Raw genomic sequence first — 13156 nt, forward strand, 5'->3', positions numbered from 1 at the left:
GGTTGGTAAGAATCTTTTTGTGTCATGTTGTCCTGTCCCCCTTTTATTTTTTATTGTCAGTTGTGCCTTAGACATCTAAGCTGCTCACAAGGCCTTGTCACCACCTAAGCCCCTGACAGGAATAATACTGGTATTTTCCTCATGAATTTGTGCAGCACCGAGATCTGATACATGATGACCTTCATAAGCAACCTTTGTATGAAAAAAATGAAAAGCAGCAAAATTTCTCTTTGTCTTCAAGAGCGCACCCACCCATACTGTTTCCTAATGATTTTGCTTACATCCCCTGTACACCAGAAGACAGTCTTAGCCAAACTTTGAGACCCAGGCAATATTTATTTTGTACACAAATCAAAGCAACTTCAATCCCTGAATAGTTTATGGCTGAATATTCTCCTTTGCTTACGGGGGGGAACTTCAGCAAGATAATCAGTTTAAGAGTGGAATGGCAAACCTGTTCCAGAGTGCTGGCAGTTTGGAACCTCTCTGCGCAGTGACAAACCTCAGCCATGGTTCATGTCAGTGGCAATTTACAGCATGCTACAAGTTTTAAACCACCACTGAGTACAAAGCAGAGCACCAGACTCTTCCATTGACAAAATGGCTCACTCGCCTGCTTAAAAAATTGATAAGCTTTGAACATTTTATGTTTTATTTGAATATTGATTATAGTTTTTACATTTAGAACCAGTGGAACAAGAACGTGTGTTGGAAAGGAAGTTGGTTTTCTAGTGCAACACAGTACAGGCCCAAGACATTTTTGATTTAAAACTGATTATTTAATCTCAGAAACTACAAAATTATACTCCAATACAAGATACCTTTTTAGCATAAACATGTATTTATATATATTCTTCTCTCAGAGACACAGTGCAAGAGTAATTCAATTTCCTGAGGCGCTCTGCACCCCTAAAACAGATCAAACTTAAAAAGAAAGGTCCCTTGAGTTAATAGACTGCTTAAATGAAAGTAGATCAAGATATACCAACAAAACACTTGCTTTAGTTGTTAAAAAAAGCTTTTAAAATATCAGCACATGTCAATAATCAAATAACAGGTACAGATCTTTTACAGAAAATATAAATGCAGTATAAGACTTATGTTCAAACTTGTCTTTCAAGTATGGAGAGCATGTCTGTTTGGTGGGCATGGCAGTCATATTCGGTTCTAAATTCTCCTACAGCAGCATAAAAACAAGCCTCAAAATCATCAAAAGGCTGAAAAAAACCCAAAACAAGAAAACATAAATATAGCTGTCATTAATAAAACCAGTGAAAGTCATCATTAAATAACAGTGCATTCATAAATAACTGACACTAGAGTCTCTATTAAGCTGTCTTTTCAAGTGTCTAAATCTACAATCTCAGTGTCGAAAAACAAAGCCACCTAGGCTGGAAAAGCAATCCACAATGGACAATAACATTTTCCAGTGTAAGTCCTGATTCTTAAATTTTGCACCTTGACAATTTACTTCTGATTTTTTCCTCCCTGTATGTAACTGAAGTAAAACAGAATGGTGTTATATTAAATCTGGTAACAATGAAGCAACAGTTATTATTCCTTCAGAAGATGGGGATTCTGATTTACACTTCAAAAAATGTTTTGAGTTACAGACTCATTGGGAAAAAAGTTTTGAACTTACTCCATAATTTAATTCCAAAATAATAAGTTCAGAAAATTGTATTTTCCAGAATGCCAAACAGCAGCAATAAAGCAGCTGGAACAGTTAGAAACATCATAATTTGCATTAATACCGACCACAGTTCTTAGCTCAGGTCAAAAATGTCCTGTTTTTCAGCAGTACTGTGGTTCCAGTAGTTTTGAATGCAGCCAAAACTAAACCAAAGTGTTGGCCTTTTTTTTAAGATGACCGTGTTGTACGAAATTAGACTAATTTTATGTGGATGTGTTCAAAACCACTAAGGCTTATCCAGGTTCTTCCAAAAGCCTTACCAATATGCATTAATATTTAACTCCTGACCTCTCCTTTCTGTGCTGAGAAAGTCACTTCTTATCAGCTGTATCTGCCTAGTGAGAGAAAAAAGCTGTTCACTGGACCTCCAAACTAATTTCACTTAAGCTGTATAGTTGCTGAATGACAGTGACTTCCATCAATACTGCCTTGAATCAGGTGTGAAATGGCAACTATTTGAAAACCAGTGAAATCTTTGCATTAAGATCTGCAATGTATCTTTACCTCAGGCATGCTATTAGTCCGGCTGGCATTAATTTCTTGGACCTCTTGAACCGCATTCCCATTATAATGGTCAAAAGAAAAGATGAAACTGTAAAAGACAATCCAATATATTTATGTTCTCACTTTTTGCAGTGGACCACTCAGGAACATGTGGAGTTATCAAAGGTCATTGCTGTTTTCTTATGAACTGCAATTTAGTAAAACATTAGATCAGAGATAGAGTCTATAAAATCATTCTTGCTTTTCCAAAATACACCATTATGATTTCTTTTAGCTACAAATAAGGTGTCCATGTGCAGCAGAATGCTAAATCCTATTCCATGGAGACTAAGTTTGTTAGTTAGTCAATTCTACTCACCCATATCTACATTCATGGGCATACAAATAAAGTAGAAAGAATCTTGGCCATAGCAGTAACATGTATACTGAATTACAGGAATAGTGTCTCATAAATCACACCATCCTAGATCATTGCAGCTGTTTTCCAACTATTCAAGGAGCTAGAGCATTCAACTTCTTTTTGGTTTTATTTTTAGAATATTAGCTCTTCATTTGCTGAGCCTTAAAAACCATATTAGAAGGTTTGCCACTTGTTTTTGCTACAGAATATGGCTATCAACATCTCCTTCTTCATGACCACGAGTTCCTTTGTAGCCTTTTGCTACGAGGGAACCATCCTTGCCTGTGACAAGAGCTGGGCAGCCCAAGAGGGCAATAAATGCAGCACAAGCAGCAGAGAACAAACATCATGACAGAAACTACATCTTCTTCCTGGAGCAGTCTTAACTAAAAATGGAGGCAACAATGAACTCATCAGGCATGGGGATTTCATCTTGAACTGTGGCTGCAGAGGGCTACATAAATGAGAAGGCTGAGGAGAACACATAAAACTGCAAAGATAGCTACCTTTATTAAAGAACTGTCACTTGAAACGCTTCCTAGAAGTGGGCAGAGAGGCAGAACTTCTCATGAGCAGCAGGGCCTTATCACTCTCGCAGCCAAAGTAATGGCAGTTACACAGATCTCTTCCCTTTAATGGAGCATTTAAACCTTCTGGCTAATTCTCTTCAAATTCCACTGTCTAGTCCTGGGGCCAGTCCTGTGTTCATAGGTGTCAAAAATTAGTTTTAAGCTCACTTCAGCGTTATAAAACAAGCCCTGACAGCTACAAGTATCTTACAGAACTCTACCAACTATGTGCACTCATTAAAGATACCTTGCAAAAAAAAAAAAATTACGCTCCATTAACCATTGCTCGTATTTTCTAGTCACATAGCCTTGATCCTCTCAGGAATGTCTCAAGAGTAAACTATTCCACAGCATGTGTCTTGCCAGAGTCCTGAGTATACTTACAGTTTATGACAAGCTACAAAGCATGTTCACTCTGTAATGTTCTTTTTTTTCCATTTGCTAGTACATGGCTGTTCACAGGTTCCAGTGACTTTTTAAGACATTCAAGTTTTAGACCTGATTTTAGAAAGTTATATACATTCACTGTTTCACCTTAAACCAGGTCAAAGAAATTCAATAAATCAAGACAAATTCAATCCAGTGAATCATATTCAGATCAGGATCAACTTGCACTGTGAATGCTACTAACTCTTGCATACTGAAATTTGAATTTCTACACCTACTTCAAACACATAAAAATGCATTAAAGTATCGAAGAGAGCACAGAGCTAATTTCAGATGAAGGAGGAAAATGCCTGAAATAATAATTTATAAAACAACTGAGAGAATTTGCCTGCGGTATAGGCTACATACTCTTTGTATGTAGCACAAGTTACAATAACCTTCCTATCAAAGTCTTGTACTAAAATATTACCTAAATTACTGTAGGAGACTCTTGCATAGGTGAAGAATACTGTCAATAGTCATGGTTTGGATGGATGGGTTGTTTTTAGATTTCCTAACCTTTTAAAGGTTTGGGTGCTTGCTTTATTTAACATTGTAATTTACTGTACTGGTTTCTAAGTTCAGAGTGGTCGCTTTCTTCCATGCACTTAATTTCCATCTTTCATTTGTGCTCTAGCTGCTTTTCACACTTTGGCATGTTAAGACATAAGTGAAAACATTCTAGTTTTCCACAAAAGCAATATACATTTATAATAAAAAGCAATTAAAACATTTTTTTGTAAACATTCTAAACTAAGACTGCTTTAAAAAGTCTTTGTTCCTTTTACTCTATGTAAGAAGAACTTTCTAGGGCAGGTGTAGTGAACTCTGTCTCATCTCATCTCATTGCTGTGACTTCTACTAAGTAAGTAATATACATTTCTCCAGTTGAGAAAGTCCTCAGACGCCTACAGCTACATGAAATGAAAAACACCGACTATTTTAGATATCAGACATTCAAAAGCACATTAAAGGAAAATTTTGTATTAGTCCCTTCAAAACCTGGGAATTGGGAAACAGGCAACATATATTAAGTTTTAATGAGTCTTCCATAAATTCTGTATCTAACTTAGTGGCTTAATTAACCCATAGAAGTACAATACCATACACTAATTAAAATCATCTCACACTAATGATTATAAATTTACATATACTTAAGGCTATGTCTTCATTCCAAATGAAGTTTTGGCGTTTATTTAAACAGAGGGAAAACTTAATCTGAGCAAGGTCTTGGTGGCAAAAGTGGAAATCCAATTTAAGGCCATCTAGGAGCAGATCAGGTCCACCATTACCACCTTTTCTAAAGAACCTGGTGGAAACACTTCACTGACAATGCTACTCAACATTTTTTTGAAACGTAAATTTTTATAATTGTGACTGAGGCAAAGCACAAAATCAGAATGAACAGTATACCACAAATTCTAAGTTGAGAAAAAACAATTGTGTGCTCACATCATCTGGATTATATGTATTTTAAATGTATTTCTGCATGTGAAACCACCTTTGCTAAAACCATGAGTGAGACAAGCTCCCAACAGCTCTTATTGCAAATCACTTGGCGAGGTTAATGCCCCCCTTAGAGAATGTAGGTTTTGCCTCCATGAGGCAAACTAGCTACCATGACAATTACTGCGTAGTTTGTATCCTGTCTTAACAGCAAAGGAAAAACACTAAATCAAACTATTTGATTCACTGGGAGTTGAGGATACGTTAAATTATGCAACACTGGATCCTGCACCCACTTTACTGCTCAGATTGTGAAATTCTAATCTGTAGCGCTAGTGATTTTATTGCAGTACTATCTCCTGTTTCTCAGCTGGATTTCACAATCTGTGCAATGTTAGGCAACCACCTCATAAAAGGAGGTGCTGCCAGGTGGCTTGACACTAGTCAGTGTTTTGCATTCACACACCTGCTGGCTTTGTGTGAATGATCCGCCTTACCTTGCAAATGGCTCCTGACTTTTGCAAGCTACGTTGAAGTGTTGACCTCTATTTAAAACTCAACATTTAAACCAAAGCAATACTCAAAATTTACTAAAAAGAGAATTTTACATGCAGTTAAGGATGCTGCTTGTTTGTTTGTTTGTTTACTGTAATGAAACACTTACACAATGATATCTTCACATTTCTTGGATCACATGTTACACAGTAAGCTCCATAACCAGCCACAGAGCCAAAGGTGAGTCCAGCAGCTAAAGAGATTTTACTACCTGCAAGAAATCATTCAAGTGTTATTTCTAAATACAAGGTCTTTAAACTCAATCTTTATACGGCAGTTGTCTCTCTACACAGTATTATCCAAATATATTAAAAATAAAACGGATTTTGCCACATTCCAGCTTACCTCACCCAGTGTGAATAGAGAGGTAGTATTTCTGTAACTGGGTCATTCTAATACGTGGCATTAGGGGCAAAGTGAACTATGTTAGAGGGAGATGATCAGGATCCAGTAATACTTACACCTTGGGAAAAATACAACCCTAAATTTGGCTATTTTCTCTATCATACTTAATAAGGACTTTGGTAATTTCTCGGAACTGTCTGTTCGTTTTAACTATATCTTACTGCACTTGGGAGTCTCCAAAAATTGTAGAAATGTGTCAATATATATAGAGTAAATGGACAACATGTGTGGTCATAATGTCAGGCCTTTCAGTCTGACATCAGTCCTGGACAAAGAAATGCTATCACCAACATCCCATTTAATAAATAATGAAAAAACAAATAAATGGCAGTGAGGATGAAAATAGGGCTTCTAAAAGTAACTTGACATCTTCTTGCAGTGCTATTGCAAAACTGGTTCATAAGTCCCGGATATATCCCTAATATATTTAGATTTCTGAACAGACATTTGTCTTGGTATCGTATGATAAAAGTGTAGAATCTGCACAGCAGACATTATTTGGATTAAGCTGATCCCCAAATGTTTATAAATAAAGAATCCAAACCCCCTGATGTCATTTAGCTCCCAATCCTTTTATTTTGAGTACTTTTAATCATGACTTTGCAAGAAATGGAAATCATAACCCATAAAAAATAATCTAGATTTGCCACGAGGATTGACCAACTAATAAAGAGTGAAAAGAACAGGTGAATGGGATAGTCAGAGAGTGCAGCTGGCTGCAAACACAAAAATACAGCGTCTCCAGAAATTCAGATGCGAAGCCGTGTCTCCGAGAGCACAGCATGTGCACACTGCGAAGGGAGACAGTGACCCTAAATCACAGGAATGGTGACGGATAATGGCCACAGGGCCGGAGAGTGAAGCGCTGCCGAGGTTTGTGAACCCGCCTGCAGCCCCGCCTGCCCGTCCTCGGTACCGCTGCGACCTCTGCCGGTGCAGGGCCCGGGCACGGCGCTGCCACCCGCGGGACCGCGAAAATCCCTGGAACACCGAAACTGCGCCTTGTGGTACACTGCCCGCTAAAACCTGCCTCGTTATCTTACTGTGAAAAGGCACAGTTCTAACAGTACCAGAGAATTAACCACCAACTCAGAGCACATAAGTAAAGGGGTTTTTTTCACCGTGCATCTGGAAATGTCAGAATCAAGCCTGGATGTCTCTGTAGAAAATAAGCTTTAATCAAGGATCTACTGTGCTCAACACAGGAATGATTAAAAGGAGATGAGAAAGCTCAAAATGCACTTAAGGTCAAAGATAACATGACAACCCCCACTCTTTGCCCTGAAAACAAACTCAAGTGCTTCAGCTGGTCCAAGTACATCTCATGAGACTCAGTGCATTTACAGCAGCATATGATGGATGTAAAATGCAGTTGTGTTACAGCAAAGTTACAGTTACAGCAAAGTTGTCATGTCTCACACTGCATAGAGGAAATTCAAATGCTTTGATTTCCTGCTGTCCCAGTACTTACCTTTACGAGTGTAAGCTACAACACCTCCAAACATCAGCAATGAAGCATATGCAAAACCAATCCAGTCAACAGCCATGGTCCCAACTCTGGAAAAAAACCAAAACATATTGCAACTGAAGGCAAACAAATTCCTTCCTCGTGGTAAAAAAGAAATCATTACTTAAAGGGTTCTAAATAACACTACAATCTCCTAAGTTGTGTTTGACTGCTGTGTCAAAACATTCAGAAGGTGAAGGTGTGTGTGCCTTTTGACTATTGTACCATCCTTTCACTAACTGCTGCCCTTCCTTACACCCCAGTATCTGGGTATACCTTATTTCCATTAGCAGATTTTTTGGGATGTACGTGGCATGCATTTTTCCCAGTCACAAATACATGTATGCAGGCAAAAAGCTTGACACCATCCAAAGAACGTTTTGTCGCACTTGTGCTACAGGGCTGAGCTGAGCGCACACTATGGATATGTACAGGTCTTCTGAGTGCTCAGCTCAGTGCTTTCATCTCCTTTCAACCACACTGCACCTGGTGCATTTCAAGCGGAATCTAACAAACCCTGCACCAGACAAAAATACCAATTTTCAGAGTCTGTTCAATGTTTCCAGACAGAAGCTTAGGCTGTTTTGGGAAGCTATACATACAGCTGCTTTGGCCTGTGTCTATGCCCTTTTGTTTCACCTTTACATTTTGGTGCATTGTCTGAAGTTAGGCTTCTGCCCCGCAGGAAGCATTTAAGGTTCTGTTGTGATGCTGGTCCCTACTTCCCTGGCAGTGCTGTGTAAAGGCATGAATGGCAGTGCTCTGCAGCCAGAGAGCTCCTGCAGCACCACGGCCTCTCTCCCATCAGCTGGTGGGACACATCTTTTCCCTCCTTCTCCCAAATTAAGTATACACTTAATTAAGTACGTCCTTCTTTATACCTCAGCGCGTGTGTCCTTTGTTGGGGTCCCTCCCCTGCCGTGTAGCCCTGGGAGAGGGGCCCTGAGGGCACAGACACGGGGATTCCCTGCCCCTGCTCAGCCTCGTTCCCATTGGTTGGTTTGTGTTCCCTGCGCGGGCAGAAGGACCCTTGGGTCCCGTGACTGGAACAGTTCCTCAGCAGAGCTCCGGCCATGCGGCTGGAGAAATAAACATCTCTGAAACATCTAGCAAGAATCTGTTTGTCCATATATATTCCCTTTCCACGGGACTCCTGGTTTGATATATGCATGTTGCAGTATCCCCACTGCAACAGTCCTTGACCACAGTGTTAAAGGGCAGTAGCAAACAGTGCTCACTCAGCATTTCATGTCAAGCCTTTAGTATTAAAAGTAAGCAACTCACAGCGAGCCCCCTCCTCCCCAGGTCGTAACCCCTCAGGACAAAAGCTGGATTTAGGGGGCCATGGCACCCCGGAGAACGAGGTTTGCAGAGGCAGGGGCCAGGGATGAAGGGGCCAGGGATCCCCAGGCCTTTGATGTGCCTGGCCTTCGCGGCCGGGCCCGCTGCCCGGACCCGCAGCCCGCGACTCGCTTCCCAGCGCCGGGCGCAGCCCCCGACAGACAGCAGGTGCCTGCGGAGGGCGGCCCCGCACCCCGCCCAGCCTCTCGCTCGGCCCCGGCCGCCCCCCCCGCGGCTCGGCCCCGCCGCCCCGCCGTACCTCGTCCCGCCGCGCCGCCCTCTGACCTGCCGCGGCCCCGGCCCCGCCTCCCGCCGGGCTCCGTGGGGCGCCGGGCCCGGCCGAGCTGCCGCGTCCCCGGCTCAGCCCCTCGGCGGCGGAAGGAGGGCGCCTGTCGCCGTCATGGCGCGGCCCGGCCCGCCCGTAGCGCCGCCGGAGGAGCGGCGGCTGGCGGCGCTTGGCGGAGCCGGGCTGCGGGAGACAAGTGGGTGACCATGGGCCGGCGGTACCCTTGCGGCCAGGAGGGCAGTGGTATCCAGGGGTGCATCGGGAAGAGGTGATCCTCCCCTTCTTCTCGGCCTTAGTGAGGCCACATCTGGAGTGCTGTGTCCAGTCCTGGGTTCCGCAGTAAAAGAGAGACGTGGAACCACTGGAGATGGTCCAGCGGAGGCCACAAAGATGACTAGGTGTCTGGAAGATCTCTTTTGTAAAGAGAGACTGCAGGACTCGGGTCTGTTCTGTCTAGAGAAGAATGAGAGAGGGTCTCATTCATGCATATAAATATCTCAAAGCTGGGTGTCGGGAGGGTGGTGCCAGACGTTTCTGGTGGTGTACAGCAACAGGACAGGGAGCGATGGCCATAAACTAAACCACACGAAATTTCAGCTCAGTTGGTGAGAACACGGTGCTAATAATGGACTAGATGGTCTGCAGGGGTCCCTTCCAGCCCTAACAGCTCTGTGATTCTCTGAGTCGTGGCTGTGCTGGTGCAGGGCAGCAGGGCAGCACACTCTCTTTGTTGGGGCCCCTCTATGACAGCGTCCTGCTCCGGGGTGGGCATCTCTTGCTGGAGACTCTTTATCCAGCCCTTTACACAGTGGAAAGGTCCGTGGATATTTTACTCTTTTAAGGCCAACCCCTCTTGCCGTGTTTGAGATGGAAGAGCTCATGAACGAGGGAGTCACGCCTGCAGATCCACCTGTCCCCAAAGCATGCCCATCCCACAGATGGGCAGGGGCAGGGTGAGGGTCTCCTTCCTGCAGCCCCCACAGGCACCCTGTGACCCAGCAATGGGCACTCGTTGCTGTGCCAGGCACCCTTCTGTCCCCTGCCTCTCTCCTAAGAAAGTTTCTCTCTGTCCTTGCTTCTGTTTTTTGAAAGTCTGAGGGCTGCTGCATGAAGTCAGGTGAGCAGGCACGTAGGCTGAATGCTGGTATGTGTTTGTCAGGGAAAACAGCAGGCACAAGCCCCAAGACTCTGATACTGAACAGGTAGCTAATTTATGAAACTGCTTGAGGTGGTTATTTTAACACCCTGACTTCTTGTCTGCTAGCCTTGTTTGCTGGACCTATTCCACTAAAAGCTATTTTTGTCCATATTTTGTCCCCCTCCACAGTGTTTCTTTAGCTTTTTGTCAATTGAGCGATTCTTGACCAGCACAGGATGTGTCCTTCAGGAGTGATTCAGGGGTGCCTGTGTGCAACATTCCCCACACTTCCCTTGTTCCCACAAGCAGACTGAGCATAAACATGGCCACAACAGGGAGAGACTCACAATGCCATGTGATAGGACTTGGATACCTGCCTTCTTCAGGGGTCATTTGAAAATCTCTGCCAAAATCCCGTGTTTCCTTTAGATTTCTTTGCTTAAAGGTGTGGGAGTTTTCCGCTCCAAAGAGCTAGCTGGAAAGCAAATCAGCATTCTCATTAGGGTTAACATATCTAATTTCCACTCCTAACGTTCCATTTGTTTTTTCTTGTAGTGTTTAACTGCTGCAACACAAACCCACTCCATGTGAGCTGTCCAAGTCTTCTGTCTGCTCAGTGGAAAACAGAACTGCTCTCCTTATCTCACCACAGTGTCTGTTGGAAGGAAGACTGAAGGTGCAGCAACTTTGGAAAACAAACGTTGGACACTTGAGGGCAGGATGGCTCCAAAATGCAAACAAAAAGTGGATTCATAAGCTGAAATCCAGAAATCTTGGATTTTTTGATGAAGTATTATGAGACTTGCAGCTCTTGAAAAGCACAGTTAAATAAACAGGGAATTAAATGGAGCAGAACCATGCAACTCTATTTGAGGGGATTCCAAAGTGGAACACATACAGTATCTTTTGGCACCTCTAGGATAATGACCAGTTGTGATTACTGATTCAATGATACTCATCACTTAAGCAGACTGGGTGACCCTGAAGTCTGGATAAAATTTGAATTCACATAATTATATGCTGCTTGTTATGTTCCCTTCAATTTTCAATTACAAAAAGTATTTGGTACTGTTTTCCCTAAGGTTTTACTTAACTGTTGTCTGATGTGAAATGGTTGCTGTATTTTACAGCACAGATGGGAGGTTTTGAATAGGAGGAGAGTTAATTAAATTAGTTTGTTGGTAGCATGACAAATCAAACACCTCAGTCCTTACAGTGAAGTATAACAGCCCCAGCAGCATAGCTAGTGTTATTGTTGCTATGTGCTTTCTAGTATAGTTTTCACTTGCTTGTTACTGCCAATCTGAGCTGAAATTTCCCCTGCTGGGTGTCCGCTTCCAGCTGTTTTGTTTTAGTTTGTTTTGGTTATTTTGTTTTGTCTTATGATTTGTTTGCTTTGATTTTGGAAAGTTCCATTTACAACAATTGAGCCAACTACAAGGATGAATTTAGGGGAGAATACATGGTTTTGTCCATTATAAACATAACCATTTCACTGAACAGCCCCTAGCATCTCTCTGCTTTGGAAAAACAAGCTTTCAAATCTGGCAAGCAAATTGCCTTAGTTTCAGGGATATATTTTTCTGTGTTCAGGAAAATGTGACCTGAAGAGAAAAAGAATTTAAAATGTAGAGTGGAGGCTTCTTAAAATTGTACAGCCCTGTCCCCAGAAAGTTTCACCCATATCGATCATGTGTGACCTTGTGTTAGCCCCGGCTACATTCTCACCTGAATGTAGGCATTCTTCCCTGAGAAAGTCTGAGCTTGTGCCTTTCTTTGCTTATGTCCTGTCTAAAACAAGAAGCCTCTAAGGGGCTTGTATAACACAGTCCATCTCCCTCCCCTGGAACATTTTTGCTGGGGCTACCTGTTGTTAGAGAAGGTGTTGGCAGCATGAAGCACATAAAAGACCTCTCTCTGCTGTAAGCTGTTTGTGTTATTTGTTGGTTTTCCTGTATTAACTCTAAAGGATACTCATAGTTGTAAGCACCAAGTAAGATTTAATGCCAATTGCTATCCCAGAACATAATGTGATACCAGAACGGATCTGTGGAATGGAAGAGTGCCTCTGAAATCCCATAGACAGAAGAAAAGGTCCTGAGATAGGGAAAAAAGAGCAGCTAAGCACCCTTACACAGGTGTAGTTCTGGAATATTTTCGTGCAAAGATTGTTCTCCTCATTGGGTGGGATTATGGAAAAAGATTGATGTTTTCCAAATCCTGCAGAACTAGAAGTAGGGGCAGTCATTGAAACCAGTAGGAGATTGGTTTAGAAAAGATAAAAGGGAGTATACTTTTTTTTAATGTAGCAGATATAGTGAACTTGTGGAATTTACTGCCAGCAGAAGTTTTGGAAGCAAATAGGCTAGCAGATTGGAAAGGAGACTAAACAATTAAATGGACTGCATATTCATAGAGACATGAAAGAAGAATTTAGTAGGGATATGCTCTCTAGCATCCCTAATACAGTGGTTGTGGGTGCTGGAGGAGAGTAAAGGTAATGTATATGCCTGGCTTGCATGTTCTCTTTAAATAGTATCTCTTGTTATTAAAGAAAGGATACTGGGGATAGCTGGATATGGGTCTAACCCTCCAGGAGATCCGTTATGTTTTTTTCAGGGCTCTGATTTTGTGTCCACAGGTATGCGAGAATAAATGCAATGTTAGTAGGAGTTTGTATTTTATTTTTTGAGGATGATGCCTCAGGGTTCTCTTACTTCAGTAAGACCTGAACCATAGGTCACTAACACTGCATTGTACCCTATTGAGGAAACATACACTTTCCAATACATACACAATCCACATAATATTAGTGCTTGGATAGGGACTCAGACTGGGCTATAGCCCTCCTGATGTTGCATTTTCCCCAGAGATCCTTCTGCTCTG

General features: G+C 42.2%; 1 protein-coding gene and 1 long non-coding RNA gene across 5 annotated transcripts; one reads left to right on the forward strand and one right to left on the reverse strand.

Annotated features, from left to right (window-relative positions):
• Positions 1-316: 316 nt before the first annotated feature.
• TMEM14A (transmembrane protein 14A) lies at positions 317-9188 on the reverse strand. Of its 4 annotated transcripts, none has more exons than XM_039569495.1 (5): positions 9106-9188; positions 7470-7555; positions 5703-5804; positions 2198-2285; positions 317-1217 (listed from the first exon to the last, which is right to left on the reverse strand). In XM_039569495.1, exons 2-5 carry the CDS (start codon positions 7543-7545, stop codon positions 1178-1180), a joined length of 306 nt encoding a protein of 101 aa, XP_039425429.1. In that variant the 5' UTR covers positions 7546-7555; positions 9106-9188; the 3' UTR covers positions 317-1177. The 4 variants fall into 4 exon arrangements, with proteins under 4 accessions (XP_039425429.1, XP_039425430.1, XP_010404646.1 ...); XM_039569496.1 differs by lacking the exon at positions 9106-9188 and adding an exon at positions 8790-8910; XM_010406344.3 differs by lacking the exon at positions 9106-9188 and adding an exon at positions 8387-8407.
• Positions 9189-9254: 66 nt separating this feature from the next.
• On the forward strand, positions 9255-12942 carry LOC104693611. Its single transcript, XR_752577.4, has 2 exons — positions 9255-9400; positions 10826-12942. It is a non-coding gene; the product is annotated as an uncharacterized LOC104693611 (long non-coding RNA).
• Positions 12943-13156: the final 214 nt, after the last annotated feature.

Source organism: Corvus cornix, chromosome 3 (assembly GCF_000738735.6).
Source record: "Corvus cornix cornix isolate S_Up_H32 chromosome 3, ASM73873v5, whole genome shotgun sequence".
Classification (NCBI taxonomy): Eukaryota; Metazoa; Chordata; class Aves; order Passeriformes; family Corvidae; genus Corvus; species Corvus cornix.

What these genes read in the sequence shown, in the direction of transcription:
- TMEM14A (XM_039569494.1), bottom strand. Translation starts at nt 7,575, where the DNA reads ATGTTTTGGTTTTTTTCCAGAGTTGGGACCATGGCTGTTGACTGGATT. An exon ending in TGTAGCTTACACTCGTAAAG is followed by an intron (nt 5,805 to 7,469) that starts GTAAGTACTGGG and finishes GATTTCTTGCAG; the next exon opens with GTAGTAAAATCTCTTTAGCT. An exon ending in GGACTAATAGCATGCCTGAG is followed by an intron (nt 1,218 to 2,197) that starts GTAAAGATACAT and finishes GGTTTTTTTCAG; the next exon opens with CCTTTTGATGATTTTGAGGC.